Source organism: Carcharhinus amblyrhynchos, chromosome 17 (assembly GCF_965287045.1).
Source record: "Carcharhinus amblyrhynchos chromosome 17, sCarAmb.v2.hapA, whole genome shotgun sequence".
Taxonomy (NCBI): Eukaryota; Metazoa; Chordata; class Chondrichthyes; order Carcharhiniformes; family Carcharhinidae; genus Carcharhinus; species Carcharhinus amblyrhynchos.
The window spans coordinates 25,873,405-25,891,119 of NC_137340.1; the positions used below are offsets into that span (position 1 = coordinate 25,873,405).

The 17,715-nt window shown below is 40.1% G+C and overlaps 1 protein-coding gene across 2 annotated transcripts in view; it reads right to left on the bottom strand.

The window, feature by feature from the left end:
• The window catches only part of dock1 (dedicator of cytokinesis 1), a 589,776-nt gene that overhangs the window by 444,380 nt on the left and 127,681 nt on the right, over positions 1–17,715 (bottom strand). For both annotated transcript variants that reach the window (XM_080205635.1, XM_080205634.1), the window contains exons 10-11: positions 9,869–10,004; positions 2,540–2,612 (exon numbers count right to left, since the gene is read on the bottom strand). In XM_080205635.1, coding sequence (XP_080061761.1) covers positions 2,540–2,612; positions 9,869–10,004 — 209 coding nt within the window. The remainder of the gene's footprint in view (positions 1–2,539; positions 2,613–9,868; positions 10,005–17,715) is intronic.

Below are 17,715 nucleotides of genomic sequence, written 5' to 3' on the forward strand. Positions count from 1 at the left end.
CCAAATCTTGGAAGGGTTGAAAGATTTGCTTATGTAACAAACATCAAATCAACTGAAGTGTAGTCTACTGTAGGCATATCAAATGTGAAGTATTTTTAAACCATCTACCAGAAACATCAAACTACCTCGATTATCTAAATGGATTTTTAAAGGTTATAATATTATGCATGCCCAGGACTTAATGAACAAACTGTTTGATGGTATATTTGATCCTGAATTTCTGAGATCTAACCAGCAGATTTCTAGGTTTTCACTGCTATCATCTTGCAATTTGACAATTGCTCCAAATCTGTTCATTTGCTGCATGAGAAACTAGAAAATGGGGAGAAAGGCTTGCGTCCAATAACTTTCAGCCAATTCAAAAAGGAAATAGGAAGAGTGCAGGTCCAACATATTCCCTACAGGGGGAAATGTAAGAGCAATACGTTCAGAGAACTGAGTGTTTAGGACAATTCAGGACTGGATAAAGAAGAGATTTTAGCAAATCCAAAGGGAGCAGTTCAGTTGTAGCCATAGAGGAACATAAGAAGTGCAAGAAGGTACTTAAGAAAGCAATTAGAAGAGCAAAAAGTAGGCACAAGAAAGAATTTGCAAACAAGATTAGGGAGAATCCTAAGATATTCTATAAATACATTAAGAGGAAGAGCTTAAGCAGGGAAATAGTAGGGCCTATTACGGACCAAGGGAGCAATCTGTATGCGAAGCTGCAAGACACTGGAAGGGTGTTAAGTGAATTCTCATTGGTCTTCACTCAGGAAAAGGAGAACGTAGGTACAGAATTCATGAAAAGGCACTGTGAGGACCTTGAGCAGTTTGTCATAGGAAGTGTAGTAGTATTGGAGGCTTTGACAGGCTCAAAAGTGGACAAATCCTCAGGCCTCGATGAGCTGCATCCCAGGCTGCTGTGGGACGCAAGGCAGGAAATTGCAAGCGCTCTGAAACAAATTTTTAATCCTCTCTGGCCATGGGAGAAGTGCCAGGGAATTGGAGGGCTAATATGGTCCACTAAGAAGAGTAGTAGAGATAAACCAGAGAGTTCCAGACAGGTGACTCTCATGTCACTGATAGGGAAACTATTGGAGAAAATTCTGAAGGACAGAATTAATCTCCACTTGGGAAGGCACGGGTTGATTCGGGATAGTTAGTATGACTTTGTCAGAGGGAGGAAAAGCCTAATAAATTTAAACAATTTTTTTTCAAGAAAGTTATCAAATGTACGAATGGGGGAAGTGCAGTTGACATGGGTTATGTGGATTTTAGCAAAGCCTTTGACAAGGTCCAATATGGGAGGGAAGACTGATTGAGAACGTTGAAGTACATGGAATTCAGGGGAGCTTGACAAGATGGATCCAAAACTGGCTTAGCAATATGACACAAAGGGTAGTTACAGAAGGCTGTTTGAGTGACTGGAGGACAGTGTCCAGTGGCATACCACAAAGTTCAGTGCTGGATCCCTTATTTTTTGTAAATTTGGAGATGACACCAAGAGTGGTAGGATGGTTAATCATGACAAACAAGGTTGTAGGTTACAAGAAGATAGAGATGGGTTGGTCAGATGGGCAGAGCTGTGGCACATGATATTTAACCCTGATAAATGATAATGCACTTTGGAAGAAATAATAAGGGAGCATTTAATGAATAGCAGAACACAAGGAAGCTCAGAGGAATAGATGGATCTTGGGATACTTATTCACAGATCCCTGAAGGCGGCAGAACAGGTTAAGAGGGTAGTAAGGAAGACATAAGTGAGACTTGCTTTTATCAGTCATGGCATCGAGTATAAGAACAAGGAGGTTATGATGGAGCTGTACAGAATGTTGGTCAGGCCACAGCTGGAGTATGTGTGCAGTTTTGGCCACCTCACTATTGTGATTGCACTTAGACAGAGTACAGAAGAGATTCATCAGCACGTTTCTTGGATGGAGCATTTGAGCAAAAAGGAGAGACTGGGAAGGCTTGGATTATTTTCCTCACAGAAGACCAAAGGGGGCATGATTGAGATGTATCTGAAATTTCACCTTCAAAATACTTTAATTTTCGGTACCAACCAGGATTTTCACAGGAAATTGCTTTACTGCTTTACTTAAGACACCGCATCAATCCCTTTTATTTGTATTTCATTATACTGTTGCATTCAAGAAAAGGAAATGTTCAGTTTGTTACTTGTACTTTACTGATCTTCATTTCCATTTTTTACCTACAATGGCATCATATGTATATGCAAAGCAAAGTATTGCAACACAACTTTCTTATTGCAACACAGAAAATTCTGCAATATGGGCCATTTTGGATTTATAAAACAAAGAACAGCATAAAATCGGTTAACTCAATCATTTTAGCTTTTGTGAAGTAATGCAAAGTAAATAATTTCAATAAGTTTGTTATCTACCTAGCCTAATAAAAACATAATCATTGACATTGCACTAAAATACAAACACCTCCAAATATCATTAAACATACAAGCATACTTTATAAGATTAAATAAACAGAAAATATATTGACCAAGGATTGTGAACCACCAAGATCTATGACTACTTACGGTTGGAATGGAATGAAATGCTGTTTGTCCTCATCATCTACTTTCCCCGTAATTATGTCAGTGACATCCATGACTGAAATAATAAGACAAAATGTTTTTTCTTCAATTATTTGAAAAGATTGGGAAATCTTGCAGGATGTTGGTAATACACAAGCTGACAGAGATTCAGCACTCACTTACCCAAATTAACTCCATTTAAGAAAATCACTTTTTGGGCTGAATCACTTGGACTCTGACCTGATGTTCCAACAGGTCAAGGTATCATTGAATTCTGCTGTAGATCTATATAGCCTTTGTTTTAAAAATTGCATCATGTTATCCTTGTCCTCCTACAAAAGGAAAAATAGCACATCTTTGTCTCCTAACCTAGCTGTCAGCAAGCACAGTATCAGATTAACATATACCAAGCAAACTTAACAATCAAACTGAATGAAATAATGAAAAAAGTTGGAAATAATTAGCCAATTCCACAAGGTGGAAGACAAATCCTTGTCAATGGAGGCTGGATCAAATTGACCAATAAGGAACTCATGTTTAGAAAACTGCTTGCAGTTTTAGGCTTACTACCATTATGTACTGAAATGTAGTCAAAGTAAACAAAAAGAGCAACAACGATATAAGAAAGATACAAGACATAATCTTCAAAATGCATGAAGACAAACATGGAACTCTGTTTTCAGTGGTATTTTGCATGGGTATTTGCACATCATAGCATAATTCAGGTCTTTAATGATGTATTAAATAATGCACCAGCAAACAAATGCTGGCAATTTATTTCATTACTTCATTCAGTTTGATTGTTAAGTTTGCTTGACATATGTTGATCTGATACTCTCCTTGCTGACAGCTGGGTTAGGGGACGAAGGAAAGGCTAGATTTGCCATTTTTCCCTTTGTAGGAAGACTAGGATAGCATGATGCAATTTTAAAAACGGATGGATAATAGAAGTGAGGAGCAGGAAGGCAGCAAATGCCATACCCTTAGCATCAGTGTCCTTGAACAACTGCCTGGACATATCAGAGAATCAGTGCTGTAGGAGACTGTGCTGATCTAAACAGATGGTAATTGGAATTAAATGGGGTTGCCATTAATAAGAAAGACCATGATCAGATTATTCAGTACTCCTTGCCCACCCTCCAATGGATTCCAGGGATTTTTCAAAAACCCACCCAGATGTTAGTCACATTGTGAATCTCACTGAAACTTTGTCTCTCTCATGAGGATTTACAATCTCTATGTTCAAAGATCTTGCGTTGGAATTCTCTCCAAAAGTCACTCCCATTTGATGGCTTCAACAATCACACAAGGTTTCAATTTCAATTTCTGAGATGTGTTGGATTTCCGAGTACACTCAAGCATCAAGTTATGGGCACAATTTGAGATCATAGGCTGTGCTAAGAACACCACCACTCCAAAGTGATAGCTTTGCCTCTTTACTTAGTCTCCTTCCTGTAGCCCTTTCTTTAACTTGAAGCCTGTTTCTCAATTTTAATTTAACTGAACCCCATCTCTATCCTTTTTGTTTTTGTCCCTCACCTGGGACACTTGCTGGCTAACTGACTGTACACTGACCCGTGAACTAATTGTGATTTATCACAGCACTCCCAAGAGGGTCTCTTATTGCTAGGCAGGAACAAATGTAATAAGCAGTGGGGCACCCTCTCCTTAAATGTTACAGTCTCCACAGACCACAAGTTTATATAGCACAGGGACACAAAATGAAGGGACTCTCAACAGAATGGACACATCAACATCTGATCTAAGAACATCTCACCCAAGCGAATTCGGCTCTGGCCATGTCCCCTCAGAGTATCTTTGCCAATCTGTTCTGCATCTATAACCAACATAGTGAACTTGATTCACAAATATTTGTATGCAGTGCTCCTCTTGTGGTTTGGATGAGGTTTCCTGATCATGTGTCTACATGCAATGCACATGATGATCATCCTCTTTATTCAGGAGACAGATGAGGCACTTCCAGAGGCTGCTGTACCAACGTCAATGTACAGGTAGCCTACGACATAGGGCCCTTCTGCATAAATGGTCTCTCAGTCAGGGAGGCCAAGGAAGCCAATGATGATGGTGGTGTCACCTGAAGAGTGGTACCCATAACCATCTTCAATGATTGTCTCAGCTTAATTAATAGCACAATTTCAACAGCTACATGTTTCAATGAATGCAGTTTTGCATTCACTTTGCTTCATGCGAGAATGAACAAAAAGTAGAATCTACTGAAGTAATGTCCATTTTTGGCAGAATGAGATCACCAGCATACTGAGGTCTATTCTATCTAGATATATGTGATTTTTGGTCTGTGCCAGTGCAGTATGTGCAGGAGTCCGCATTTTACTTGAAGTTGCACCTGACAAGTTGCATATTATTAGTGCAAAGTTTTATGCTGCATTTAGAGTTATACCTTAAGTGATCCAAATTTTCCCTTTTGCACCATTATGTCTGATTGTGCACATGCAGCCCACTACAGTCCTGTCTCTCAAATATTGCATGCACACCAATCTATGTAAGCACAGCGAGTGGTTTATCAAATTCTTGTCCAGCACTCTTTTTAATACTTTAAACCCAACAGAAATATTGAAGAATTGAAACCTCATTCTTCCTGAAATATCATCCAAAATGGTCAAGATTCATACAAATGAAAAATAGATTTCTCAGGACCTTTAACTATACTTCACAGTAACACTGCTAATGTAAGCCTACTTGTGACACTAATAAATAAACTTAAACTTACACTTGTCAGTAAAGAGATGAAATCAGAATTTTTTGGGGACCACAAATGCTCAAGAAACAAACCAATAAAGAAATGACCGTATAATAAATAATTCAGGCAATCTTTTGGAGATGATGAGGAATCAAGTTATCAATGCTTTCTCAGCAGCCAAATACTGATACATTGATTAGGATCCCTTCTGAAATGCATTACGCAGAAAATCACTTAGAAAATCAAAGCGAAATTAAAGCAAACAGCTGAACAGATGATGTCATACACAAACCATGCAAATCTTTAGAGACGACTTTTAAAAACAGCAATTTGTAAAGTTCAATGTCATTATCCTTTTCAATATAAATATACGTAAAATGTTTCCCCATATGGATGTCCATATCCAGATGAATCATTTGTTATATCCCACTTCATTGAGTAATCATAATTGCTGCTGGACACATTGACAGCTCCCAGCTGAAATATAAAGATAACTGAAGAAATCTAATGAAATTATAATGAAATCCATTATTAACTGTTTTTTAAAGTAATTAGGCATAGTCTACAAGGAATCATAGTCATCCCTCACCATTAGAGAGAGATAATTGGTTATATAGTTTAAGGGGTCCATATTAAGTATGGGACATGGGAAGGGGTCAGGCCTTTGTGAACCATCACAGTCAGTACAGGGATGGAACCGTTGTTGCCTCATTCTACACATTTTAGGCATCCAGCCCCCCTGAGGGCAAGGCCATGGTCACACTATAGCCAGGCAGCCAGAACAGTGAGGTCCTCGAGTGAATAGGGGCAACTTGAACCCCAGGGCTGAGGAGGGCAAAATAGGCCTGCTCTTTCAATCAATTAAAATCAAGGAAGATCAGCCAATTTGAAGCGACACTATTAATCTGGCAGTCAAAGGCTCAAAAGATTAAAGGCCAGGCAAAAGGGAAAACCAAGGCAAAAAGACATTTTGTCATGTTACTTTACAAAGTTTCAAGTATCGGGCAGTGCTCAAACTGCACATTCATCCTCCTCTGCCAAAATTATCAGTGAATTATCTGATATTGCCAATTTCTGGAGATAGCACATCGCTTGAAAAAGAAAAACGAGAAGAAATGAACTTTGAAGTGGGAGTGGAACTGCAAGCTACTGGTCAAGTTCATTATTCTGCAGCTGAAGTGAGGGAAGAAGCCAACGCTGAAGGCATTGCTTTATGGCCAAAATCTGTTCCACTGGGTATGATTGAATACTTTGAAATAAATAGACCAGAGAACACGGATAAAATGGAAAGTTTGACAAAAGAGTTTGATGTTGGAGGCTGAAAACAGTTTAGAAGTCTTCATATGCCACATTTTCTGAGGGTGAAAAGAAATGGCATGATGGAAAGGAAAAATTGGTTGCAAAAAGCATATGAAAAATCAAGTGGCAGGGTGGCACATCGCTGCCTCACAGCACCAGAGACCTAGTTCAATTTAGACTTTGGATGAAAGTCTGTGTGGAGTTTGCACATCCTCCCCATGTCTGGATGAGGTTTCTCATGGTGCTCTGGTTTCCTCCCACAGTAGAATGCATGAAGGTCAGGTGGATTGGCCTTGTTAAATTGCCCCTTCATGTCCCAAGATGTGTTGAGGGAGATAGGAACTAGGTGGGATCCCATTTCAGAGAGTTGGTGCAGACTCAATGGGTCAATGGCCTCCTTCTACACTGTAAGGATTCTATGATTTCTAAAACACTATCAATGTTGTGGCTCAAGGGAAAACAATCTTTTAACACACAAAACCTATGATGACTTCATCACACTAATGGCATAACAGTTCAGAAACCAATTCATTAATAAAGTTAAAGACACCAAATGTTATTCCATAATAATTGATTCAACACCAAACGTGAGTCCTGTGGACCAATTAACATTAATTCTAAGATATGTCACCAATAATGGTAAAGTTATAAAGGAAATTTTCTGTTTTGTTCAACTATAATTCCACACTTCTAAAACAACTGTTTAGGCAATCATTGCAAATTTAGGTTTGGACATCATAAACTGTGGGCAGAGCTTCAATTCTGCTGCAAATATAGCAGAAAAATATTCAGGTCTACAAGCAAGACCGAAAAATGCTAGCCCCTGTGCATTATTCATCCTTCTTTCCAGTCATTCCTTGAATTTAGTCTACAATGCTAATGCTAAAACATGTGAGGCTGCCAAAGATTTTTTTGACTTTGTTCAAAGCTTGTATGACGTTTTTTCGGTTTCCCCACATCCTTGGAATATGCTGCAATCACACTTGGAGAAGGCACATGGAAAACATCTGATGGTCAATCGATATAAAGGAATGCTTATTATACATAGTCACATTAAGTTCAGAGAAACCACATATGAAAGCTAAAGCAAAGTCCTTAGCAAAGCAGTTTGGAAGGGACCATATTGCAGTTTCTACTGCTCTGTGAATCCGTTTACGTCAAAGAATCAATGGCGTCAACAAATCGCTGCAAAATGTTGATACAACTTCAATGAATGCTTCACAATTATCCTTAGACGTTTTGTCATGAAAGTTCGAAATTACTATATCTCAATGGAAGTAAAGATACTAATATTAACAAAGAATATTGACTCTGCTGATGGAGCAAGAATTCATTTTTGATAAAGCTAGAAATAATGAAATCACTTCAAAAGGAAAGAGAAGGTCATCATTGAGACTGTCAATGTTATGTGTAATACAACAATGGTGCAATTGCAGAGTAGAAGTGAATTTCTGAAGAAAATTGTTGAATTTTTTCTGTATTTTTCAATAGAAATTTGGGAGAGAATCTAAGAACCATTGCAGTAAAAAAAAAATTGAATTCTATTTGGAGGACATAAACACAAATCTTTCTGAAGATGAGGTGAAACAATTCATTCATTTCACCAATAATGATGAGCTCCATGCTTTAAGATCATTAGCTGAATTGTATAAACTTGTACATGATGGTTTGTGGGCAATTTTTCCAAATGTGGAGATCATTCTGAAAATATTTTTAACAATACTTGTCACAAAGCTTTCAGTGAACATTCTTTCTCTGTATTGAATAGTGCTAAAAATGATCTGCAAAGTATGATGAGTCAAGACAATCCAAAATGTTGCATCTTTATAAGGTTTTACCTATAGTTATATTGTCAGGAAAAGCTGTCTCGATTGCCATGGATTACAAACAATTGATGAAGGAAGAAAATTTTAAAAATACAGAATTCTTTCATATTCTCTTGTTTAAATTCTATTTTTTAAATCGGACCACGATTTGCTGGGCTGATATCATGGTTGTCACATGTAGACAGTTATAAACAGTGAGTAACTGCTATCCCCCATCACTCTCAATATTGGCCTTCAGAAAGTCTCTTTTGGACAAAGAATGGAATCCTGCCAGACAGTTGCCAGCAAAGCCACTAATATTGGACTTGGACTCACTGGACTCCACTTGATCGAATATTTGCTCCTGCACTGGACTTTTTCTGGGTCATTCTGTCCTGCATCAGCCTGTGCTGCAGTCATATCATTGGCTGATTTCTCCATCTCACGGCTCATTGGCCAGTTCCATTTTGCTTGCTTCTCAAAGATCACAACACTGACCATCTCTACAATCAAGCTGACAACAGGTAGACTTAGGTTTCAGATTAGTTACATACTTATTTTCATAAGCAAAAAGCACTAAAGCAGTTAAGCAGTGATTTGTCATTTGTGTAATTTTTTTTGCATTTTTCCAGCATGCATTGTGAATTTGAATTAATCAGTTACAGGCTTATTTTCACCAATTTCAAAGCATTGAAGCAACGAGCAGTGATTTGTGCACTTGCAACTTACAGTATGGATTTGAATTCAGCGTTTACAGGTTTGTTTTCAGAAGTTAAGTAGTACTGAAGTAGTGATTTGTGTGCTTTTTTGTGAATTTTTGTGGTCTGCTTTGTGCGAGTTGAGGGTGGGAGTGCTCAGGAGGGCAATGTTGTCATTTGGGACGGACCTGGACATCACTAGTGGGTGAGTCTTGACATACTGGTGGGCGGATCTTGATGTCACTGGTGATGGAGTGCCATATCATCAGCGGGATGGGATGTATTATCACGGGCGTACCCTGACACGGAGACAGAGCACTGGACTCCCAAAAGTGTAAGACCCCTCTGGGAACAGCTCAAGTCAGCTTTCTTGGGCAGTCTTTTTTTTTTTAAACAGGCTTCCTGTTGTCTACACATTGAAATACATCAAATTGACAATGCTGAAACAGCAAGCCATTTGGTCCAACTGACCCATTCCAGGGTTTCCCAGCCAGGCAAGCAAATGACCTTATCTGTATTTACCCACTCTGTTCCCGGATGCTTTCATCCTACAGTCCTCCATTAACCTTTTCAAGTGAGTTACTTATTCTCTTCGTCAGCTAAACACTGAACACTCTTCGGCAAGCAGCTTTTATCATGTATTAAACCTTTGGAAGATTAGAATTCTACAAATACCCCTACAAGCAGTAATGTTATTAAAACTTGTTTAAAATTCTAAAATTGCCTAAAGGAAGAAAATTAAAGAATATTTACAGTAGTTAATCCAAGTGATGTCATTAATATATTTTATATTGAACAGCTGAGTCTTTACCTGCTACTCCAAAGGGTCTTCTCAGCCCTGTAGTGAATTTCTTGGTATTATTGTCCTTCAGTTCCATGCGGCCCACTCTGACAATCTGGCACACAAAACTAATTTTTGCTCTTTTAAGATCTTTGCTGCCAAGGTCCTGTGAAAAAACAGAAATATTCTAAATATTTCAGTTCTGATGTGGTATACACATTCATCAAAATACCATTACCTCTCTTTTCCTTTCACAGACGTTGACTTTGGTGGATAAGTTAGTAATACTGTCATCTCTTAGTCTCAAGGTTCTAAATTTCAAGCCGCTTTCCAGGACTTAAGCAAAAATCAAATACTGAGGAGCACTGCACTAATAAACTTCAGATGAGATCTTGAACAGAGGTCCCATCTGCTGTTTCATGGAGACATAAAAGTTCCCATGGCTTTTGAAGAAAAGCAGAGGGGTTCTGCTAAGTGTCTTGGCCAACATTTAATCCTCAATCTTCTCCTCCGCCTCCCTGTCTCAGGAGACAATGGGTATGTGCCAAAAGGGTCACTGGAGTGACCTCTCCATAGCAAGTGCCTAGGCGGGATATATATATATGGAAGTTCAGGGTTGCTCAAACATCAGAACCTTCTTGGTCTTGCTGATGAGGCCCAGAGAAATGTAAATCACAACATCTGACACCTGTTTTATTACAGGCGCTGCTGAAAACATGTTCCATCAAAAGGCATGCATATGTGCATACACACAAACACAAAGTGACAGGCAGTTTTAATCCACCTAACCTGGACGTCTTCGGACTGCTGGAAGAAACCCAGAACACACTGTGACAATCAGCACAAACACGGGGAGAACATTCAAACTCCACACAGACACTTGAGGCCAGAATCGAACATGCGTCCCTGGAGCTGAGGCAGCACACTAACCACTGCACCACCATGCCACCCAACCCTCAATCAATATCTCTAAAACAGATTATCTGGTCATTATTACGTTGTTGCTTGGGGAAGCTTGCTGTGTGTGGATTGGTTACTGCATTTCCCAAAATTACTTCAATCACTATACTTCATAAGTAAGTCCTTGATTGTAAGGCATTTTTGATCATGAAACTCACTTTATAAAAGCAAAATTGTTTATATGCTTCTTTATGCACATTTTTAAAAATTGAGACAGTTTACTGATCTGATTCAAGATATGTTTTAAAGGAAAATCTCTGAATTAATATTCTAATTAAGACAAAACATTAAAGTTGACCTTTAATTACTAATTGACCCTATTTTCAGGTGAGTAATTATGTATCTTGAGACGTTATTTTAAAAACGAACATAAAAAGGTCCTTTGATAAGCAAACTCTACCTTAGAAATAGAAAGCTTTTAAATGACCTTAATTTTTCATGCTAGACAGTGACGGTCACCTGTTTACAGTCAGGGTAGGATTAATGTGGAGGGACAACCTTATTTAAGGAAATTACTGGTCTTCAAACAACAGTTGACACAAGCCTGAGCCAACATCCAGGTATCATTATCCACCATTTCCATTTGATCACAAGAATACTGCTGGAAAAGCAAGAATATGGTGCCTTTTTTTCTCTCAAAACTTGATCAGTTTACCAGTACCACTGCATTTTCAAGGCTGGGTGTTGCCAGAAGACAGAGGACATGGTCCACAACTACAACTACTTATATGCACTGCAACCTGATACATCTGTTGTGAAGGAAAATGGTTTTAAACTAAAGTCTTAGCATTTTTGCAATAACAGCTAAATTAGAGGTAGAAAATTATTTTGCATTGTACAATTCTGAACTGAACATTTATGTAATTAAGTAATGGAAATAATGGCCTATGAAGATCTCGTTATTGAACAATAGGGTAGATAATCTGTATTCTTTTTAGAACCAAAGCAAACGTCTGTGGGTTTCTCCTCCAAATCCTCCAGATGACTGCCACATGGAAGTTTCCAAACTCCACTCCCAAAAACCATGCTTTAAAGTCATCTCACAATAATGTTTTCCATCAGCAATTTGCATTCCAAAATCTAGTCCAGGTTTCCAAATTATTCATTCAGACAAAGATTAATGATCTGGATGAGGGTATAGTTGGGTGGATTAGTAAATTTGCTGATGACACCAAAGTCGGAGGTGTGGTAGATTGTGAGGAAGGGTGTCATAGTTTGCAGGAAGACTTGGACAGGTTGCAGAGCTGGGCCGAGAGGTGGCGGATGGAGTTTAATGCAGAGAAGTGTGAGGTAATTCACTTTGGTAGGAATAACAGATGTGTTGAGTATAGGGCTAACGGGAGGACTTTGAATAGTGTGGATGAACAGAGGGATCTAGGTGTATGTGTACATAGATCCCTGAAAGTTGGGAATCAAGTAGATAAGGTTGTTAAGAAGGCATACGGTGTCTTGGCGTTTATTGGTAGAGGGATTGAATTTAGGAGTCGCAGCGTCATGTTGCAACTGTACACAACTCTGGTGCGGCCGCACTTGGAGTATTGTGTGCAGTTCTGGTCCCCACATTATAGGAAGGATGTGGAGGCTTTGGAGAGGGTGCAGAGGAGGTTTACCAGGATGTTGCCTGGTATGGAGGGGAGGTCCTATGAGGAGAGACTGAGGGATTTGAGGTTGTTTTCGTTAGAAAGAAGGCGGCTAAGAGGGGACCTTATTGAAACATATAAGATGATTAGAGGTTTAGATAGGGTGGACAGTGATAGCCTTTTTCCTCGGATGGAGAAAGCTAGCATGAGGGGGCATGGCTTTAAATTAAGGGGGGGTAGTTATAGGACGGATGTCAGGGGTAGGTTCTTTACCCAGAGGGTGGTGAGGGATTGGAATGCCCTGCCTGCTGCGGTTGTAAATGCGCCTAGTTTGGGGGCGTTTAAGAGATCCGTGGATAGGTTTATGGACGAAAAGGGATTGGTTTAGGTTAGTGGGTCATTGTTTTTTTAACTGGTCGGCGCAACATCATGGGCCGAAGGGCCTGTTCTGCGCTGTAATGTTCTATGTTCTAAAGCTGCCATCCCATTTTTCACAAAGAATCCAATATCTAGATTTTACAGCATCCCTTTCAGGATTTCTTTGCTTTGACTGCTGTACAACTGTTCCCAAATGCTTCAACTCCTGATTCCCAGATTCTATTAAAATTGCATCAAACTCTTAATTTACCTCTGTAATCTGCTTTCCCATTTCAATTCTAATTACTGCAACTGTCTCTTAAACTCAGGACACTTTGTTTACTTTTCCCTTGAACTCTCCTGAACAACATTTTGGTCTCTGTTCTCATCAGTCTTCAAGACATTCTTTCTGTCCCAATTTCCTGGTTATCTGGACTGCATTGGTTCTTTGAGAAGTCTGCCTCTTTGCAGCTCCCTTTCATCTCCTGGTCAGGTTGAGAGATGTTCACTCCTACTGTACTTTCTTCAATTGCCAACAAAGTCAACTAAAAACTAAATTCAAAAGTGCATCCACCTTGAAAGGTCCCTAATTGCTAAGCAATCACTGCTACTTCTGGCAGCTTCTATTTACTCGTCACGCCGTAACTCTATGCAAAATAAAAGCACTGTTTGAGTTGAACCTACCCTCACAAATACAAATACCTTTGTCCAGTTTTTTAATTTTTTTATTTGATTATTGTTACACGTATTGGTATATAGTGAAAAGCATTTTTTGCACGCTAGACAAAGCATACCGTTCGTAGAGTACACATGGGAGAAGGAAAGGAGAGGGGGCAGAATGTAGTGTCACATTCATAGCCAAGGCGTAGAGAAAGATCCACTTAACATAAGGTACGTCCATTCAAAATTCTGATGGCAGCAGGGAAGAAGCTGTTCTTGAGTCAGTTGGTACGTGACCTCAGACTTCTGTATCTTTTTATTGACACAAGAGCATGAATCTAACTATAGACTTTCCTCTTCCTTCCACAGAAATATTAAATCAATCCCACTTAAAACGATACCTTACTTCTAATGTTTACCAATAGATATAAATCCCTTCAAACAATCTTTGTTTTCCTAACACATTACTCTGAGGGACTCCTGCAATGACACCCTGAAACTGAGATGATTGACCTCCAACACCCACAATCAGCTTCCTTTGTGCTAGGTATGATTCCAATCAGCAGAGAGCTTTCCCCTGATTCCGAATGACTTCAGCATTGTGAGGGCTCGTTGGTGCCACACTCAATCAAATGTTGCCTTGATGTCAAGGACAGTCACTTTCACCTCAACTCTGGCATTCAGCTCTTTTGTCCATATTTGAACCAAGGCTGTAATGAGGTCAGGAGCAGAGTACCTTGGCAGAACCCAAACTGAACATCAGTGAGCAGGTTACTGCTGGGTAAAGTGCCATTCTATATGAGCTGTTGATGATACCTTCTATCATTTTGCTGATGACAGAAGGTAAGTTGATGAAGCAATAATCAGCAGAGTTGGATTCGTCCTGCATTTCGTGACAACATACCTGGGTAATTTTCCACATTGCCAGGGAAGGGAAACTAGTTCTCGAACACACGTCTTCAATACTTTTGCTGGATTTTTGTCAGGGTCCATAGACTTTGCAGTATCTAGCGCCTTCAGCTGCTTCTTTATATCACATAGGGTGAATTGAATTAGCTGGAGAATGGCCACTCCATTCTTCTAGCTGAAGATTGTTGCACATGTCTGAGCTTGTCTTTAGCAATGAAGTGGTGGGTTCGCCTTCACTGCAGCCTCTCCTGGTGAGTTGTTTAACTTATCCACCACCACTCATGACTGGATATGGCTGGACTGTAAAGGTTAGATCTGATCAATTGTCTTTAGCTCTGACTATCACATTCAACTTTCGTTGCTTGGCTTACATTAGTCCTATGTCATAGCTTCACCTTGTTGATAAGAGAGGGGATTAAGGGTTATGGGGAAAGGGCGGGAATGTGGAACTGAGCCACGACAGATCAGCCATGATCTTATTGAATGGCGGGGCAGGCTCGAAGGGCTAGATGGCCTACTCCTGCTCCTATTTCTTATGTTCTTATGACAGGTATGCCTGGCTCTGCCCTTTGTATGCCCTCCTGCAATTTTCATTGAACTGAGGTTAAACCCTCCATTTTGATGATAATTGCAGATTGGAGGATATGCAAGGGCATGAAGTTACAGATTGTGGTTTTATGCAATTTTGCTACTGCTAATAGCCCATCGTGTCTCTCAGATATCCAGTTCTAGCTGCTAAAGCTGTTCAAAACCTACGCTATTTTGCATGGCAGTAGTGCCACACATGATGGAGGTTGTACTCAAATGTGAAGATGGAACTTTGTTTCCATTAGAACTGGGCAATGGTCATTTCTAACTTTGCTGTCATGCAATTCTGAAATGTAGATTGGTGAGGACAAGATCTAGTTCATTTTTCCATTCTTGTTACCTCCCTTACCACCTTCCGCAGACTCAGTCTAGCAGCTATGTCCATTAGGACTTAGGTCAACAGTGGTGCAAGTGGGACAGTCTTGGTGACAGGCATTGTAGTCCCCACCCAGAGTACATTGTGTGCTCTATCTTCAGTACTTCCTCCAAGTAATAAGGGGAAGAATATTGATTCTTCAGTTGAGGGATGGTGGTATCTGTCGTCAGTGGTCCCTCAAAATAGAGGACGACATCTGTCAAGTTTTGAGCCTTCAGATGATTGACGAGGTTGATCCTGGATCCACATGTTTCTCTATAGTGGGGGCATGCTGTTGAGCAGGGGAACAGAATTCGCAGCCTCGGGTTGGCCCCTCTCTCCTTTTGACAGGCCAGATTGGATCTGTCGCTGAGGCCAAATGGCCTACACCTGCTTCTATTTTCTATGTATATTTCTATGTATGATTGCATTGTCCTGGGCAGTACCGAGGAATTCCTGCATTAATGTCCTGGCTTGGCAATGTCGTCAATAATTAAAACCATCTTTCTCTGAATTAGGTACGAGTCCAACCAATGGAGATTTTTCCACCAATTCCTAATGATTTCAATTTTGCTAGGGTGCAAATGCTGCCTCAACGTATCACGCGCCACTTCTGGAATTCAGCTCTTTTGTTCACATTTGGACTAAGCGTTTAAAGGGGTCTGCATCTGAGTGGACCTGGTGGGGTCAAAACCAAGCATCAACATGCAAGTTATTTCTGAGCAAGTATCACGAGATAGCATCACTCAATGACACCTTCCATTGCTTTGCTTATGACAGACAGTAGACGACAGCTCACAGTAATTTCATTGCAGTGTTATTGTAAGCCTACTTCTGACACTAATAAATAAACTTCAAACTTTACACTAATAGAGTGGTAATTGGCCGGACTGAATTTGTCTTTCTTTTTTTTAAAGACAGGACATACCTCAGCAATTTTCCAGATTGCCAAGTAGATTCCAGTATTGTAGCTGTATTAGAACATCTTGGCTACTGGCACAGCTATTTCATTAGTCCAAAGTCTTTTGCATAACAACCAGGACGTTATCAGGGCCCAAAGGCTTTGCTATATCCAGTGCCTACAGCCATTTCTTGACATTACTTGCAGTGAATTGTATTAGCTGAAGGCTGGCATCAGTGATGCTGGGCACCTCAGGAAGAAGTTGAGATGGATCACCCATTTGGTACTTCTGGCTAAAAATGATTGCAGAGGTACAGCCTTGCTTGCTGGGTTCCATCATCATTGAGAATAGAGGTGTTTGTGGTGCCTCCATCTCCAGTTAGTGGTTTAATTGTCCATACCAATCATGACTGAACTTCAGAGCTTTGATCCATTGTGGGATTGCTTACCTCTGGCTTAGGCATGCTGCTTCCACTGTCCAGCATGCATACAGCAATATGTTGTGGCTTCACCAGTTTGGCATCTTACTTTTAGCTATACCCATTGCTGCTCCTCGCATGTCCTCTTTATTTCATACTAAATGACCATTGGTCCCCTAGCTGGATGACAATGATCGATAGAGAAATATGCCAGGCCATGATGTTAAAAACTTATTGAATCTACTCAATTGCTGTTGATGGCTCACAGTGCTCTTAAACGTCCAGGTTTAAGCTACAAGGTCTATCCTGAATCCAACCATTTAAACATAATGGTTGTGCTACACAACATAATGGGGCTTGGTCTCCACAAAAGCTGTCTAGTGATCATTCCTAGCAATACTATCATGGACAGATGCATCTGCGACAAGTAGATTGGTATGGTCTAGGGTTCAGATAAGTTTTCCCCTCATGTTGGCTTCCTCTTCACCTGCTGCAGACATATAAAAGCCTTCCCCAGGGCTTGACCACCATGGTGAGTAGTAGCACTAGTGAGTCACTCTCACTAATGATCAGTGAAGACTCAAGCCAATAATATACTCGGTCCTTCTTCCAAAAGGTATTCAACATGCAAGAGCACTGATTCATCAGCTGAGGAAGGGAGCTTTCTTGCCAATGTTTGACCCAATATCGAGTCTCCATTGCACCCAGAGTCAACTGCGAGGACACTGAGGGAAAATCCCTCCTGACTGTATAGCACTTTGCTTTAGCTTCTAGTAATTTTATATATCATTGGGACAGAACATATCCAAGGAAAGCAATAGGGAAGTGTGGGACATGGGCTCCAAGATTTGAATCAGTTTGTATGACTATGTCAGGCTTTGCTTGACTCATCTGTGCAACAGCTGTCCCAGTTTTGGCCATCAGAGGTTCGCATGAGGATTTTACAAATTTAACTGTGCCTTTGTCACTTCCAGTGTCTAGGTCAATGCTAGGTAACCCAGCTGGTTTTATTCTCATTTGAACTTTCTGGAACTGCTTCATTCAACAGACCGACTTGCTAGACCCTTTCAGGCAGCACCTAAGAGTTCCCAACACTGCCATGCGACTAAAGTCAGAAATGGGCCCAACCAGGCAAGCTTGATAGATTT